This window comes from Oratosquilla oratoria, chromosome 32, assembly GCF_046742065.1.
Source record: "Oratosquilla oratoria isolate Oo_2021 chromosome 32, ASM4674206v1, whole genome shotgun sequence".
Lineage (NCBI taxonomy): Eukaryota > Metazoa > Arthropoda > Malacostraca > Stomatopoda > Squillidae > Oratosquilla > Oratosquilla oratoria.
In genome coordinates this window covers 11,741,784-11,756,485 of record NC_134808.1, presented here as the reverse complement: position 1 = coordinate 11,756,485, position 14,702 = coordinate 11,741,784, and the positions used below count along the sequence as shown (strand labels likewise).

The 14,702-nt window shown below is 39.1% G+C and overlaps 1 protein-coding gene across 1 annotated transcript in view; it reads left to right on the top strand.

Moving 5' to 3' along the window:
• Positions 1 to 11,891, top strand: part of LOC143041772 (lysosome membrane protein 2-like) — a 172,881-nt gene extending 160,990 nt beyond the window's left edge. The window contains exons 9-10 of the mRNA XM_076213821.1: positions 6,884 to 7,030; positions 11,382 to 11,891. Coding sequence (XP_076069936.1) covers positions 6,884 to 7,030; positions 11,382 to 11,480 — 246 coding nt within the window. The 3' untranslated portion in view covers positions 11,481 to 11,891. The remainder of the gene's footprint in view (positions 1 to 6,883; positions 7,031 to 11,381) is intronic.
• Positions 11,892 to 14,702: the final 2,811 nt, after the last annotated feature.

The window sequence follows — 14,702 nt, the reverse complement described above, 5'->3', positions numbered from 1 at the left end:
AACGACATGACAACTTCCAAAACATGATAGGGAAACATCTTATGGCATATTCAGTTAAAAATTGTCCAGAGTTTCATGTTGGAGGTCTTAATTAATTGGGTCACAATTATTACCTAAAATGCCATTTCCAATATTACCTAAAATGCCATAACACAGTACACTGTTATTCAAACCTTTTCATCTGTATCCAAATGCAACAATATGTCCAAGGCAAAAGGTAAATAATAATCAGAACAATCATCAGGATCAGCCTTCTAGTGTTCATGTGGACAGTCTACGCCGCAGGCACACAAGACAGGACATTGCAGGTTTGCCTTTCTGCATGAGCATCTGCCCCGGCAGCCCTGTTTGCACCCACAGCGAATCAGTTCCTTTAGGGAGTCCTGAGCTTGCTGGAGTGTCGTCCAGAACGTCCAGGGTTTGTTGTCCTCTCTCTCCCATCCCCAGCTCGACGGATTTGGCAGATGTGGGTCTTTATCGAGACTCTGTGCCCACACATAGCCAGACTGATATTCTGCTCGGAGTGCATATTTTTTCAGGGCGTCTGCCGTTGGTGGAATGCTCTCCAATGATTTACTTTTTCTTGCAAAGAGGACCTGACGAGCAGCGTCCATCTTTGCCAGTGTGCTGGAGCGGTCATACATCAGAACAACAAATTGTTGGAATGAGGCGAAGGTGTCCTACGTTACCTGCCTGTCCACCATGGCCAAAAAAGCTCTAGTAGCTTCAAGGAATGCATTCCAGGTATTCCACGCTGTTTTCTTCCACCTCCCAGCGAAAAAGGACGCCGTGTCACATCCTGTGAAGGCATGGAATGCCAAAAGTGCACGTGCTTTTCCTGGTCCATGAAATCAGCAATGTCATGGGCGGCAATGCACCTGAAGTTTTCCCACACCCAAACGCGATCCACAGTTCCGTCACTGCCATTTTGTGGAAAAGTCCAATCGCTAGCACCAGAACATCCGTGTCTGTTGTCCTGATGAGGACCTTGTACAGCCCAGATCGTGCACAATCGTCTGCATGCAGAATCACACGGGTATCTGCTTCTTCGCGTGAGCAGGGTTGCAAAGTATCTTTGGCTTCGCGTGGACAGGACTGAATTTTGTCGCCAATCGTGGTAACGAGTTGTTTCCCTGCTTCATACGATTTCTCTGAGAGGCTCTTTGCATTGAACTCAAAGAGATGGGTTTTGTTGTCACTGTCCCGCAAGAAGCCCTTCCAGTTGCCAGGCAATTGGGCAGATGGTAAGACCCTCCTCCTGGAGCCACAACCCCTCCTCTCTCTGGCTGATGCCTTGAGACTGTCATTCTTGTACACATCCCAAACAATGTCCACCCGTGTTGCAGTTTCAAACTGTCGCTGGATGTATGGAAGAAAAATCAGGTCGACATACTCCTGAAAGGTTTTCGCCAGCTTCGGTGACAACATCTGGACTATTGCTGCACCATCTAAGACTTTTGCATCAACCTCTGGTGTACACACAGAAACAGGGACAAGGACAGCATCGTCTAAAACATCTGTTGTGTTGTCTGAGGGGTCCACAACAATCATGAAGGCTGTATCATCCAAGATCTCTGGAGGAACATCGGGTAGGTCGTGAAAGATTGCAGAATTGTCATCCACAGGCTTTGGGGTCCCCAGCAGATGGTCGTTGGACGGAATGGTAGGGAGCCCAAGACAGGGCAGACTGATCTTTTTTACTGGGACTTTCCGTTGGGATCTCTTCCGTCGGGGTGTTATCAAATGACGTGTTGCTCAAACTTTCGTGAACAGTTTCAAGCCATCCATATTCCTCTTGGTGGTTTTTTACTTCTTGGAGAATTTCTGGCTTGTGAGGCCCGGTGGACTTGGGCACAAACTGCTCTGCTGAAGAAACTGCCGCAGGAAGTACGGTGGTATACTTCTCTGGGAGTTGAAGAATGCCCTGGCATGGTTCTGTAGGGTCAAACAGTGGGGCAGGCTGCTCTTGGCCATCATCATCCACTCCCCTAGTCTGGATTAGGGATATCCCAGTGCCGTGGAATGAGTCTGAGGCTGTGGTGGAGGTGGGATTGTGGTCGATATTGTCCACAACTCCGACTGTGAAGACACCTCTCCTTAGACTTGGGGGCACAAAAACTCCATCCTGCTCGAATCTTTTGATGACAGCGATGCCAGCTTGAGATGAGGTCGCCATCAGTCGTTTGTACGAAATTCCCATTCCCATAGACGACAAGGTGTCTACCAGCTCTTTTTTTCTCGTCTCGGCATAGACTTTGAGGTTCAAATAAATGGGAAGGGGAGTTTCTCTGTCTCTCTTGTGGCGTTGAAAGCTGGACTCTTTTCTTAAAATCTTCCGACTGGGAAATAGTGAGCACAGCCTGTCTATGGGATTGGTCGAAGTTGTCTGAGTGTTCAATGGCCACTGGTCCATTTAGTATGAAAGCAATAAGGGTTTTCAAGGCTGATGGTACTGACTTTTCTTGACAACTGTCTTGAAAATTTCGGTTGAAGGCCGCCTTGAACTTGAATATTTCTCTCCTGACCACTTCCGCTGCCCTCACTAATCCCACGGCGTCAGAATCCTGAGTACAGGCCTGCTTGATGGCAGTCCCCAGATCCTTGTTAAACATGAGAACAACGTTTTTTCCTTCATGGGCGGAGAACAAATCTGGCACATTGGCTATGAGCTTTTCTTGAAGATGCATGGAGTGAACTCTCTCTGGCATACAGGCGACATAGGTGAGACATGTAAAACATTGGCCTGGTCTCAGGATAATCTCTGTAGCTTTCTAGAAAAGCCATGACCTCTGCAAACGCCATTGCCTGTAACGATGACGAATTGTCTTCATTTCTGGGTTTGGGCTGTTTTCTGTAATATGCTACCAGACACTTCAAAGGGTAATTTGCGTCACCTGCTACCATGTCTGTGTTGGCAAGCTTTCGGAGCACATTGGTGTCATTGATATAGACTGCTATATAATGAACTTTGTGCCACATGAACCCCTTTTGGGCCTGGTGGTTCGTCACAGAAGAAACACAGCCGGGTTTTGGTTTTTGTCCCTGCTTGTGCTTTTTCACCATCATTACCCTCTGCTGCAGCCGAAGACATACCAGCTGCTCTCCTAGTTTTTACTGGGCTTGCAGTCGGACTATCTGCTTGCTTTCTCTTTCGCCCCAAAATGGTGCTGCTCACCTTTGAGAAACATGATTTGTGACTGGAGACAGATTTCAGACGAAATGTTTTCTCAAGTCCATCTCCTTCATCAAGACGGCATAGGCTCACATCTACAGGATTGAAACTCATTTCTTGAAATTGTTTGAGATTTTCAGCAACATACTTGTAGCCAGCCGCAGGGGGTTTTCTTGCTGGGCAGATAAGTTTCTCTGTTTTTGTCACTTGACACAGAGCACATAATGACCAATCTATTGGTTCTTTAGGTGGTGGTGGCTCAACTTCGATGTCAGGAACCTCAATGCGCTGAGATTCCTTTCCCATTGTCTCGTCTACTAAAACCTGCAACAGAAACAAACGACAATTAGTATATAGGTGAATCGGCATTTTTAATCGATCACTGATCGGCTCTTATATTGGCCTGGGAAAGTGTTACTGTCGCTTTTTTTAATCCTTGAGGGTAGGTTTATTAATGGACTAAGTGGCATATTTCTACTCTTCAGCGAACAATCATATGTCTTAGCTCCCCCACTAAGACTGACTCCTGTGTTTCCTACTCCGCTTATGTCAACCTGTCAGAATGTCTCAACATATATATATATATATATATGTATATACATATATATATATATATATATATATATGTGTGTGTATATATATATATATATATATATATATATATATATATATATAAAATATGACGCATCCCGAAAGGATTTCTCCTCATCTATTTTTCTACGTGAGGGGACGGAGAGGTGGGGTCGTCGGTTTAATGAAGCAGCCTTGCTGTGGATGTGCTGTGTCTTGCGACACTGCTTCTGTCCCAGGGCAGTGGGCAAGATGCAGCAATGTCCCGTCATCCAGGAGGAGTCAAGATAATAGGGAGGGAGGGGGTTGAATTGGAGTGGAGTATGTGGGGATGGAATGGGTGGGAGTGGATTTTATGCCTTTGTTTTTTGATTACCTCCCTTGTAAGGGGGAAAATTCCTTTGTTATATGTATGTCTATTTTATTTCGATTTAATATTTTTTACTGTATGTTTCGATTAATGTGTTATTTTCATATATATTGATATTGATTTTTTAGGCTAGAAAATGCTTATTTACTGCAGAAATAATTAAAATGTAAAAGTTGAAAATACCTATATGACGCATAATCCTGCAATATCATTCTACACATAGCGAGAAAAATCCGCGATGTACCGAGTCCGCGAAAAGTGGACCGCGATATGGCGAAGGATGAATGTATAAGAGAGGAGCAATGTTCATTGGGTCCCGTCTCTTATTCTTTAATTTATTTTAATCATATCTAGCCTCAAATTCATTTACAGTTCCAACTTAATCTGTATCCTTGGTTTTCAATCATCATATTTAGATTTGAACTCACGTATTGTGAGCTTGGAGTAAATCACCTTATAAGCTATTTCACGTATCTATGTATCTATATGAAAAACTATTTTTTAATATCCTTTAGATGCATGGTCTTCCTAATTTGTTCCCGTGACTTCTGAAAGCCCTCCTATTATTTTTAATCAGGATATATCTTCTGTCAATGCAATCAGTGACCTGCATGCTGCAATCATATCAACTATTTTTCTTCGATCTTTCAAAGCTGACACACCCGGTTCTTTTAGTCTTGCCTCGTTTGGGGTATCTGCCAGGCTGTGGACCAGTTTGATTGCTGCCTTTTGTATTTTCTTGATTTTGCTTATATCCTTTACTCTAGGTGGGAATCCCACTACTGACGCATATTCCAGTCTTGGACAGATCAGGGTTTTGATAAAAAAAAAATTATCATCTCTTTATCAACTTTAATTTACTGCAGTAGCCTGTATATTTCTCTCACAATCCTGCCGATACGTCCGTCAAGTGACAGGTTGTCTTTTATCAACACTCTCAATTATTTCTTCTCTTTGGCTTTTGTAATGGGTTCACTACCCAAGGAATAGTTTAAGGATGGTCTTTTGCCACTATTGCCTATTTCCAGTACTTTGCATTTTTTCTAATATTGAGCTTTATTTGTCATTGCATTGCCCAAGCAAAAACAGTGTCTAGATATTTTACAAAAGCCCACCGTCCTCCTTGTTTTTCATTGTTTTCATGATTTTTGCGTCATCTGCAAACATGTTGTTAATATCGTTCCTGTTTAGCCGAGTAGTCCCGTCTCCCTGAGGAACACCATAGCTGGAACGGAGTTTTCCCACAGATATTTTATAGATTGTATATTGTGTTATTGGTGTGCGTGATTGTGTACAATACAGTCTTCCATAATGTGTTCCATAGTATGTAGTGAAGTGTTGTATCCTGGACAGCTATCTGCGATGCGGTCATCCAGCCTCTTCTGATACCTTAGAAGGGCTAGATGGTGGCCGTACTGCAGTCTGGCCAGGTGGACCCGGTCCTTTCAGGGGAGATAGAATCCATAGGGATACGGCAACGTATTGTCTTTCAGTTTGTTGATGGAGCAGTGAGCGATATGGTTATGGATTCTGGTGTCTGGTGTCTGGTGGTTGTGGAGGAAGAGAAAAAAGTATTTGTGTGTGATATAGGTATTTGGGTGTTGTTTTAACGTTTCTTGGTGTGTGTAGGTGTTCTGCTATGTAGTGCAGTGGGTGTGCTGTGTTTATGGAGGCTGCAACAAGTGTTTGTGTGTCTCTCATATCAAGGTGATCATTGACTTTATGGACTTTCGTTTCATGTTGTAAATGGTCTGTAGGTGTTGTATTTGTGCAGCCTGTAATTGTCTTTAGGGATTTATTTTGAATGGACTGTAGGGTGTTGTGGTATGTCTTAGTGAGATTAAGAGCTCATTCAGGGCTCGCACAGATCCTCACTGAGCGTATGATTTGTTTGTATATTGTAGTAATATTTTCTTTGTTTTGTCCAAATTGTCTTGCAATTGATTTAAGCGCATTAAGTCTAGGTGTGCATTTTGTCTTAATGTTTGTGATGTGTTGTATGAATGCCATGGATGTATCGCATGTTACGCCAATAATCTTGGGTGTATGTGTGTCATATGAGTGTTGTCGATAAAGAAGCATGATATGTATTTTTGTTCCTCTGTCCAGTTGGTAAGAAGTGTGGCTGTAGATTTGGTTTGGAATATCTTGAATCTATTTGTAGTGAACCAGGTGTTGTGTGGAGGTATATTTGTAGTATTTCTGCATCTGTCTGCGTTACGGGGTGTGCATGTAATTGTTATGCATCTGCGTAAGAAACGATTTGTATTTCTGAGGTGTCGAGTGTAGGTATATCGTGCATGTACAGATTAAATAGTGTTTAAATAGTGTAGGGAATAGAAGTGAGTTTTGTGATACTCCATTCTTAAAGTTTCTAGTGTGCGATGATCGGCCATTATATGACACATGGGCATATTTACCTGTTCTGCAAATATATTGGCACAGTTTGTTGTTCCTTCCATCATGTTATTGATATAGACAAGAAATATTATTGTTGCAAGCTCTTAACCTTATGGAACTCCGCTCGTTACTGCTCTCCATCTTGACATCTTATTCTTGGCTATTGTCTTCATTTATCTTTCCTTCAATTTTTTTTTATCCATTCTAGTAGTTTGCCTCAGTCTTCCAACGTGCTCCAATTTCCCCATAAGACAACTCTGAGGTACTTTTTAAAATTCCTTCTCTAATTGTGTGTGTGTTCATGTATTTCTTTGTGTATGTATAACTACTATTACTTTTCTCAATTTTGATGTTACCTTTCTCACTTTCAGAGTGCCGTTGTACCTGTCGAGCGTGCCAACGCCCTCAACCAAACTCTGACGCTTCCAATCCTGCTTGTTCCTATAGCCAGCTGGGTACTCATTGGGCTTGGAATCTTACTTATTGTAATTGGTGTGATTAAGTATATTCGAGTCAAGGTAATGATATTTTTTACTTCGCTCGGACAGAGCCACAGTGTGATGTACTGATTTTAATCAATTATTTTCAGCAATATTACGGCAAAATCGTTATAGCATTTGACATTTTACTTTCAATAAAAGTAGACATAGGCCCCAATATGACCCAATTAAATTTGTGAAGAAGTTGGGTTATGAACAAGGTCAAGGTCTCCGAATTGTTGTAATACTACCTTATTAGTGTGGCTATTATTTCTTTTTTTCTTTTTACGATTTATTTGTCCAAGTAAGTAAAAGCAACCTTTATGTGCACACACACACACACACGCACACACACACACACACACACACACACACACACGCACGCACACACACACGCACGCACGCACGCACGCACGCACAGACACACACACACACACACACACACACACACACACACACACACACACACACACGTCGGACTAACAGCGAAGACTGGAACTCCGGAAAGAAACACATTTTTCGTGGATTACAGCGACGAGGGAGTACCTGTATCGTATTAGTAAGGAAGGGGAAAGCTCGTGGTGTAGTGGGCAGGTGAAGAAATGGGAGAAGGGGAGACATTATTGAGGAAAATGGAAGAAAATGAGGAAGGGGACAAACGAGCCCCGGATGTCAGAAGGGGTGTCAACAAAAGGTGTGCAGATCACACAGACAAAGTAGAACAGGGGAGCAGAGGTATTAAGAGTAGAAATATAGATAATAGCAATTCAATGGAAAGAGAAGATAATTACTTTAACAGATTTAATGAGGGAGGAGATGACAACCTCCCCCGACTAGTAAATCTAGAGGAGAAACTAAAAAGAATGAACGAAGCATGGGAGGTTAGGTTTAATCAATTAACACTAGTTACACAAAGAGTTGATAAACTAGAAAAACTAAAGAAGGACAACCAAAACCTAACTAAAGAAATACATACATGCATATACCAAGGCCTTTTCCCCTTTTCAAGGGAGGTAGTCAAAAAGAAAAAGGCATTAAATCATTCCCACCCATTCCATCCCTAAACACACGCCACTCCCCTCCACCCTCCCTCTTATCTTAGCACCTCCTGGATGACGGGTCATCCCTGCACCTTGTCCACTACCCTGGGTCAGAGGCAGTGTCGCAAGTCACAGCACATCCACAGCAAGGCCGCTTCATTAAATCGGCGACCCCCCTCTCCGTCCCCCCATGCATAAAAGGAGACGGGGAGAAACCCCTTCGGGCTGCGTCAAATTTTGCTCACACATACTATCTCACCCCCCATCACAGTTAAAAGAGGTAAAGGATGAGAATGAGGAATTAAAGAAGAATAAAGAGTCCATAGCAAAACAGGTACAGGGTTGGAGAAAAATACAAGAGAACCACAAAATTGAATTTAGAGATATAGTAAAAGAACAGATGAAAGAACAAACTAAGGACACAGTTATTAAAGTGATGAGAGAGAAGGAGAATATAGTAAGAGACTTATTGGATAAAGAGAAATGTATAATTATATTAGGGATGGAAGAGAAGCATAATCCAAATAGGACTACAAGAGTAAAGGAGGAGAAGGAAAAAGTAAACAAGGTATTTAAAGTAGTTCAAGAAGATGAACAATAGGGAAAGAAATTGAAGAAAAATATAGAATAAGGAAATACAATATAAATAAGACCAGACCAATTAAGGTTAAATTCATGTCACAAACGACAGCATAGAGTATCTTAGCAAAAACAGGGAAACTAGCAAAAAACGATCTGTAAAAACAGGTATGGATAAAAAGAGAGCTGAATAAAGAGGAGAAGAGAAACAAATAGAATAGAAGCTAAGGAAAAGAACGAGAAAAGAACAGAGTCAGAAAAAAATAAATTCTATTGGAGAGTAGTGGATATGAAAATGAGGAAATGGTTCATAGCAGAGAAAAACGGAAGGGTAACAGAAAACACGATGGAGGTAGCAGAAAATTAAAAGCGTCTTACACAAATATAGATAGCTTAATAACAGGCTTGAACGAACTGAATGATTACCTGAAGGAAAAAGAACCACCGGACATAATGGGAATTGTAGAGACAAAATTGAAAGGTCCATTACCACACAACAGTAGAACATGGTGCATATAATTGTTGGATTAGAAACAGAGAGGTAAAACAAGGGGGTGGAGTTATGTTCCTGACTAAGAAGGATATAAATGTGAGGAATGTCACGTATGGAAAGAATAGAGTTGAGATGATTATGATGGAAATAGAGGACAGGGATAAGAAGAGCAGGAAGTTTGTGGTAAATTATGTGCCTCCTAAAACGGCTTCGTGGGAAAAGAGAGAACACAAAAACTTGTTAGAAGACACAAGGATAACACTAAATAAGATAATGGAAGACGGAGGAAGAACAGTTATAATGGGTGACTTTAATTGTAAAGAAATCTTCTGGGAAGAGATGACAGTGAAGGGTGGAGACGACCTATGGGGAAATGTACTACTTGATATGATTATAGAACATACAATGACGCAATGGATACAAGAGAATACTAGGTATAAAAATGAGGAAGAACCATCGAGACTGGACCTAATAATCATATCATAACCTGAAATAGTGGACAAGATTGAATATAAGACACCAATAAGTAAAAGTGACCACATAATGGTTGAACTGGAACTAAATGAGGAAAAATACATGGAAAAGAACGAACTATATAGAAAGGGAAGATTGATGTATGGAAAAATAAATATTGATAAAATAAGAGAATTTTTTTAAAAGGCAGACTGGGAAACGATACACAAGGAGGAAACAACAGTAGAAGAGAAATGGAATATTTTGACAAAAATTTATAAAGGAGTCGAAAAGTATGTTCTAAGACAAAAACAAGAAAACGGATATGTAAATTGTTAGTACAACAAAAGATGTAGGGAGTTAAAAGACAAAAGGGGTAAAGCTTGGATAAAATGAATAAAAGACAAAATACCTGAAAAATTGAAAATATATACTAGTTATAGAAATCAATATGTACAAGTGCGCCAAGAAGAAAAGAGAAAATACGAAAAAGATGCCATAGAAAAATTTAAATATCGACCAAAACTGTTTTATAGATTTGTAAACAACAAACTGAAAAATAAACAAGAATTATTGAAACTACGACAAGGAGTTGAATACATAGAGGAAATAGAAATGGCAGAAATTATGAACAAGCATTTTAAATCAGTGTTTATGAGGGAGAACATACAACTTAGAGATGCCGAGTGCGAGGAGAAAGTCCCCCCCCCCTATGAAAGAGATAGAAGTAACAAGGAAAGAAATAATGAATCACTTGAGTAATCTCGATGTCAGAAGATCGCATGGACCAGATGAAATGGCAAACTGGATTTTGAGAGAATGCAGGAACAAACTAACGTGGTCACAAAAAAAAAAAAAAGTATAACAAAACTTGAAGGAATACAAAGAGTAATTACGAAATTGGCACCAACACTCTCAAAACTATCATATGAGGAGAGACTAGCAAAACTTGAGCTACAGACATTGGAGCAAAGAAGAGAGAGAGGAGATTTGATAACTATCTATAAAATCATGAAAGGCATAGAAATTATTGATAGAGAGGATCTAATAAAATGGAATAGTATAGATACTAGAGGACACGGAAAGAAAATAAAAAAGACAATTATAGAAGAGACCTGAAAAAGAACAGCTTTCCCCACAGGGTAATAGACGTTTGGAACAAGTTAGATGAAAATGTGATGTGTGCAAAAACGATACACGAATTTAAAAACAGTCTAGATAAAACGAGATATGAAGACGGGACACTACGAGCATACTCCCTTTTCCGTTAAATTCAACTAGGTAGATAAACACAATTCCTTGCCCACTAGAGTTGGAGTGCCGGCTCGTAGTGCAGCGGTGCTATATTAATTTTTTTAAACCCTGAGCAAGATTGGACCTAGGATCGCTGAATTAGTGGTGGAGAACAGTACCACTCCAATGTCGAGCGCATGCGCGCACATGTGTATGCGTTTACAAGTGGATTTAAATTTTCTAGATACAGAAATATTTCTACTCTATTGAATATTAAAAAAATAAAATTACAATTATGATAACGATAATCAAACCCGTCTAGATCAATGAAATGACTTTCCAGGCCTGAAATCATGGCCAATGAATTTGCAAAGAATATCATTAGGGTTGTGTGTAACAAGCAGCTTCTGGAAGAGCCTTGATGAGTTCAAGATGGTACCTTGACTTCAAGTTACCTCAGCTGTCAGTGTAGTAAACTCATGTGACCAGGATTTCGAAGTAGAACATTTGTTATTTTTATGCAAAATAAATATAACTCCATTTTGAATTTTATATTTTGATGTATTCATGTTGAATTCTATTTCCTCAACAGCACATTGCCACCCGAGACAAGAATATAAGTCCTATACCAGACGGGAAACACTCACAAGCATTCAGCAGCATCAAGGACCATGATCCAACAGATATATAGCTACTTCTTGTTTAAGATTACCATGTGAACTATCATTGCCAAAAAGCATGATTTTTTTCCTTCTCTAAATGGATCTTGTGACAGACTATGTAGCAAGCTCTTATTCATATATGTGACAAGCAAAGACGCTCCACATAGTTGTTTGTGTGTGGCAGATATATAGACAATGTAGCCCACCAGATTGTAACAAGAGTTGTAAAGTATGGTAGCAAATGTGATTTTTTTTCTTGGTAATGTAGTGATTGTAAAAACAACATGACCTCTGAAGATTATGTTTGTGCATAAGAGTGAAAGTAGAACTTCATATGCAATTTTGTAATAATACCAGTAGGTGTTTGTTCTGCAGAAAATTGGAACTATGGTGTATATTATACATACAAATGACAGTTGAAGTTAAATATTTTCCAATAATTCCTGATTTTCTACCATCCCTATTTCTCCAGTGAAGTATTTATTGTAAAGAACCTGTCTCTTTGTACAGTGATTGAAAATTTTATTTGTGGTGATCTAGAAGATAAAAAGGAAAGTCAATTTTTATCAGACACTAATGAAGGCAACGGTGGAAAAATATTTGCTATATCTATATTCTTCCCATTACACCTCATACATTCCTTTACACTGTCGTCTTTTCACGTATCTTATTTTATTCATTCATTTATTATTTTTATCCTGTCTCCTAATCGCATAAAACACCGCTCTCATAGGGCCTTCAATTCTTAGTTTTTTTGTTTTTTTTTTGTTTACTTCTCCTGAATTAATACCTTTCTCATCTTTCATCAAAGTTAACAAGTATGGATGTAAATGAATCCTGAACTCCATATGCAAACTCTTAAAAGGGGTCCCATGAAAAATAGCACACATCCACTTTTATTATGTAATTATCATAATGATTATGATTTAACCAGTATCTTCTTATATTACCACTATCATGATACCCATAACTTGTTTGTATCATAGTCGCCGTCGTCATTGTTATTGTTGTTATCAATATTATTATTATCACTACAAGATGAACCTCGATCTTACTGAACTCGATTTTAAGGAACAAATTGAAGGAAAATATTATATTCCGAAAATATTCACATTTTCTGGAACAAATTAGAATACATACACACACACACACACACACACACACACACACACACACACACACACACACACACACACACACACACACACATATATATATAAATATATATATATATATATATATATATATATATATATATATATATATATATATATATATATATATATGAAGATAGGAGGGTGGTAAAGAAACACACAAGTCAGAGATGAGTTTATTTCTCTAACGTTTCGGCTATTTACACCTTCTTCTGAAGAAGGTGTAAATAGCCGAAACGTTAGAGAAATAAACTCATCTCTGACTTGTGCGTTTCTTTACCACCCTCCTATCTTTATCTGTCCAGATGGATAATACACACACACACACACACACACACACACACACACACACACACACACACACACACACACACACACACACACACACACACACACACACACACACACACACACACACACACACACACACACACACACACACACACACCTCATGGCGCTGTGGTTAGAGCTCTGGCCTGCCACTACGGAGGTCCGGGTTCGACTCTCGCCCGGGGCTGAAATAATATCAGTATCGCAGCGCTGAGGGGTGTTACTCCAACTCTCGTGGGTGGGGAGTTGGGGATGTGTGTGTGTGCAAGGTCATAGCATTACCCATAGATCGGACCTACGAGCTCTGAGCTCTCTTCCAGGAGGGAAATAGCTGTCGATCACGAGTCCAACACGTGATCCAAAGACCAAGTGAATACACACACACACACACACACACACACACACACACACACACACACACACAACACACACACACACACACACACACACACACACACACACACACATATATATATATATAATATATATATATATAATATATATATATATATCCGTTAGTTCTTTCTATATATATATATATATATATATTATATATATATGTAACCACTTTGCATTCCTAATATTAGAGACAACCTGAATATATATGTAATATATATATATAATATATATATATATATATATATATATATATATATATATATATATATATATATATATATATATATATATTGGCAATGCTCATGTTTTCCGCAACTTATGGAAGGTAATCACCCAACCAGACTGCTTACCGGAGCGGCCACTACCATCTCCGTGGCGCTGCCAGACTGTTTTCAGTTTTCAAACTATGTTAACGTTCCGTTGCAGTGATTTCCAGATTTTGATACTGTCAGTCACCATCGATATCTAATCGTGTGTTACTTGGCAAGTATTCTTCCACTCAAAGAAAAAATAATAAAAGATATATTCATATTTTATGGCCTGAAATTGCTCACAATTAAACACACGAACATGCTCGAAAATACTTCCTCCTTGGAAAAAAAAAAAAAAAAAAAATGAGGTATGTAGTTTGACATGCGTAATTCCATTTAACTCTTGCCATACATTTTTCTCGTGCATTCATTTTTGTTATTTCCTTTCATAACAAGTTAAAGGAATTATGACGCGTCTCAATATTACTGTAACAGTTATGATATATTAACATTAATCCTGATTAGATAACGGGACATGTTAGACATCATCGAATGTAGCGAACAAAAGGGTTTCCACTACGCAATATGTGCGTCGTTTCTCATGAAAACAGCGATTGCGCTGCCATCAGTGTCTTGGTAATAAACTAATAAATCCTTGATGCACATCATAAAACGCCACGTTATTAGTTTATGGTAATATCTTTATTTCTTATCAACTTTACTTTCTTGAAAATAAAAAATTGACAGTACATGGATCTTATGAAAGTTGTTCCGTTATTTACAGATACGAGGGTGTTTTTGTGTGTAATTGCCAATAGTACAGCCATACATATAATTCGGAAGGTAATGACACATAAAATAAAACAAGATTTAATTGTGTACAAATTTTCTATTCACAAATGCATATTCTGTAAGTTCCCTAGACATGTTACATTTCGAGTATTATACTATGAATTAAACACGTATTCGATGTATATAATAAAATTCCTAGGCTATTCTCCAATACACAGAAATTTCAAGGAGTGGGTAGACATGCTCTATTGGCTGCGCCACTAGTAATTATCTTAAACATTTTACATTAATTTTATATACAAATATAATTACTAATCGTGTGTGT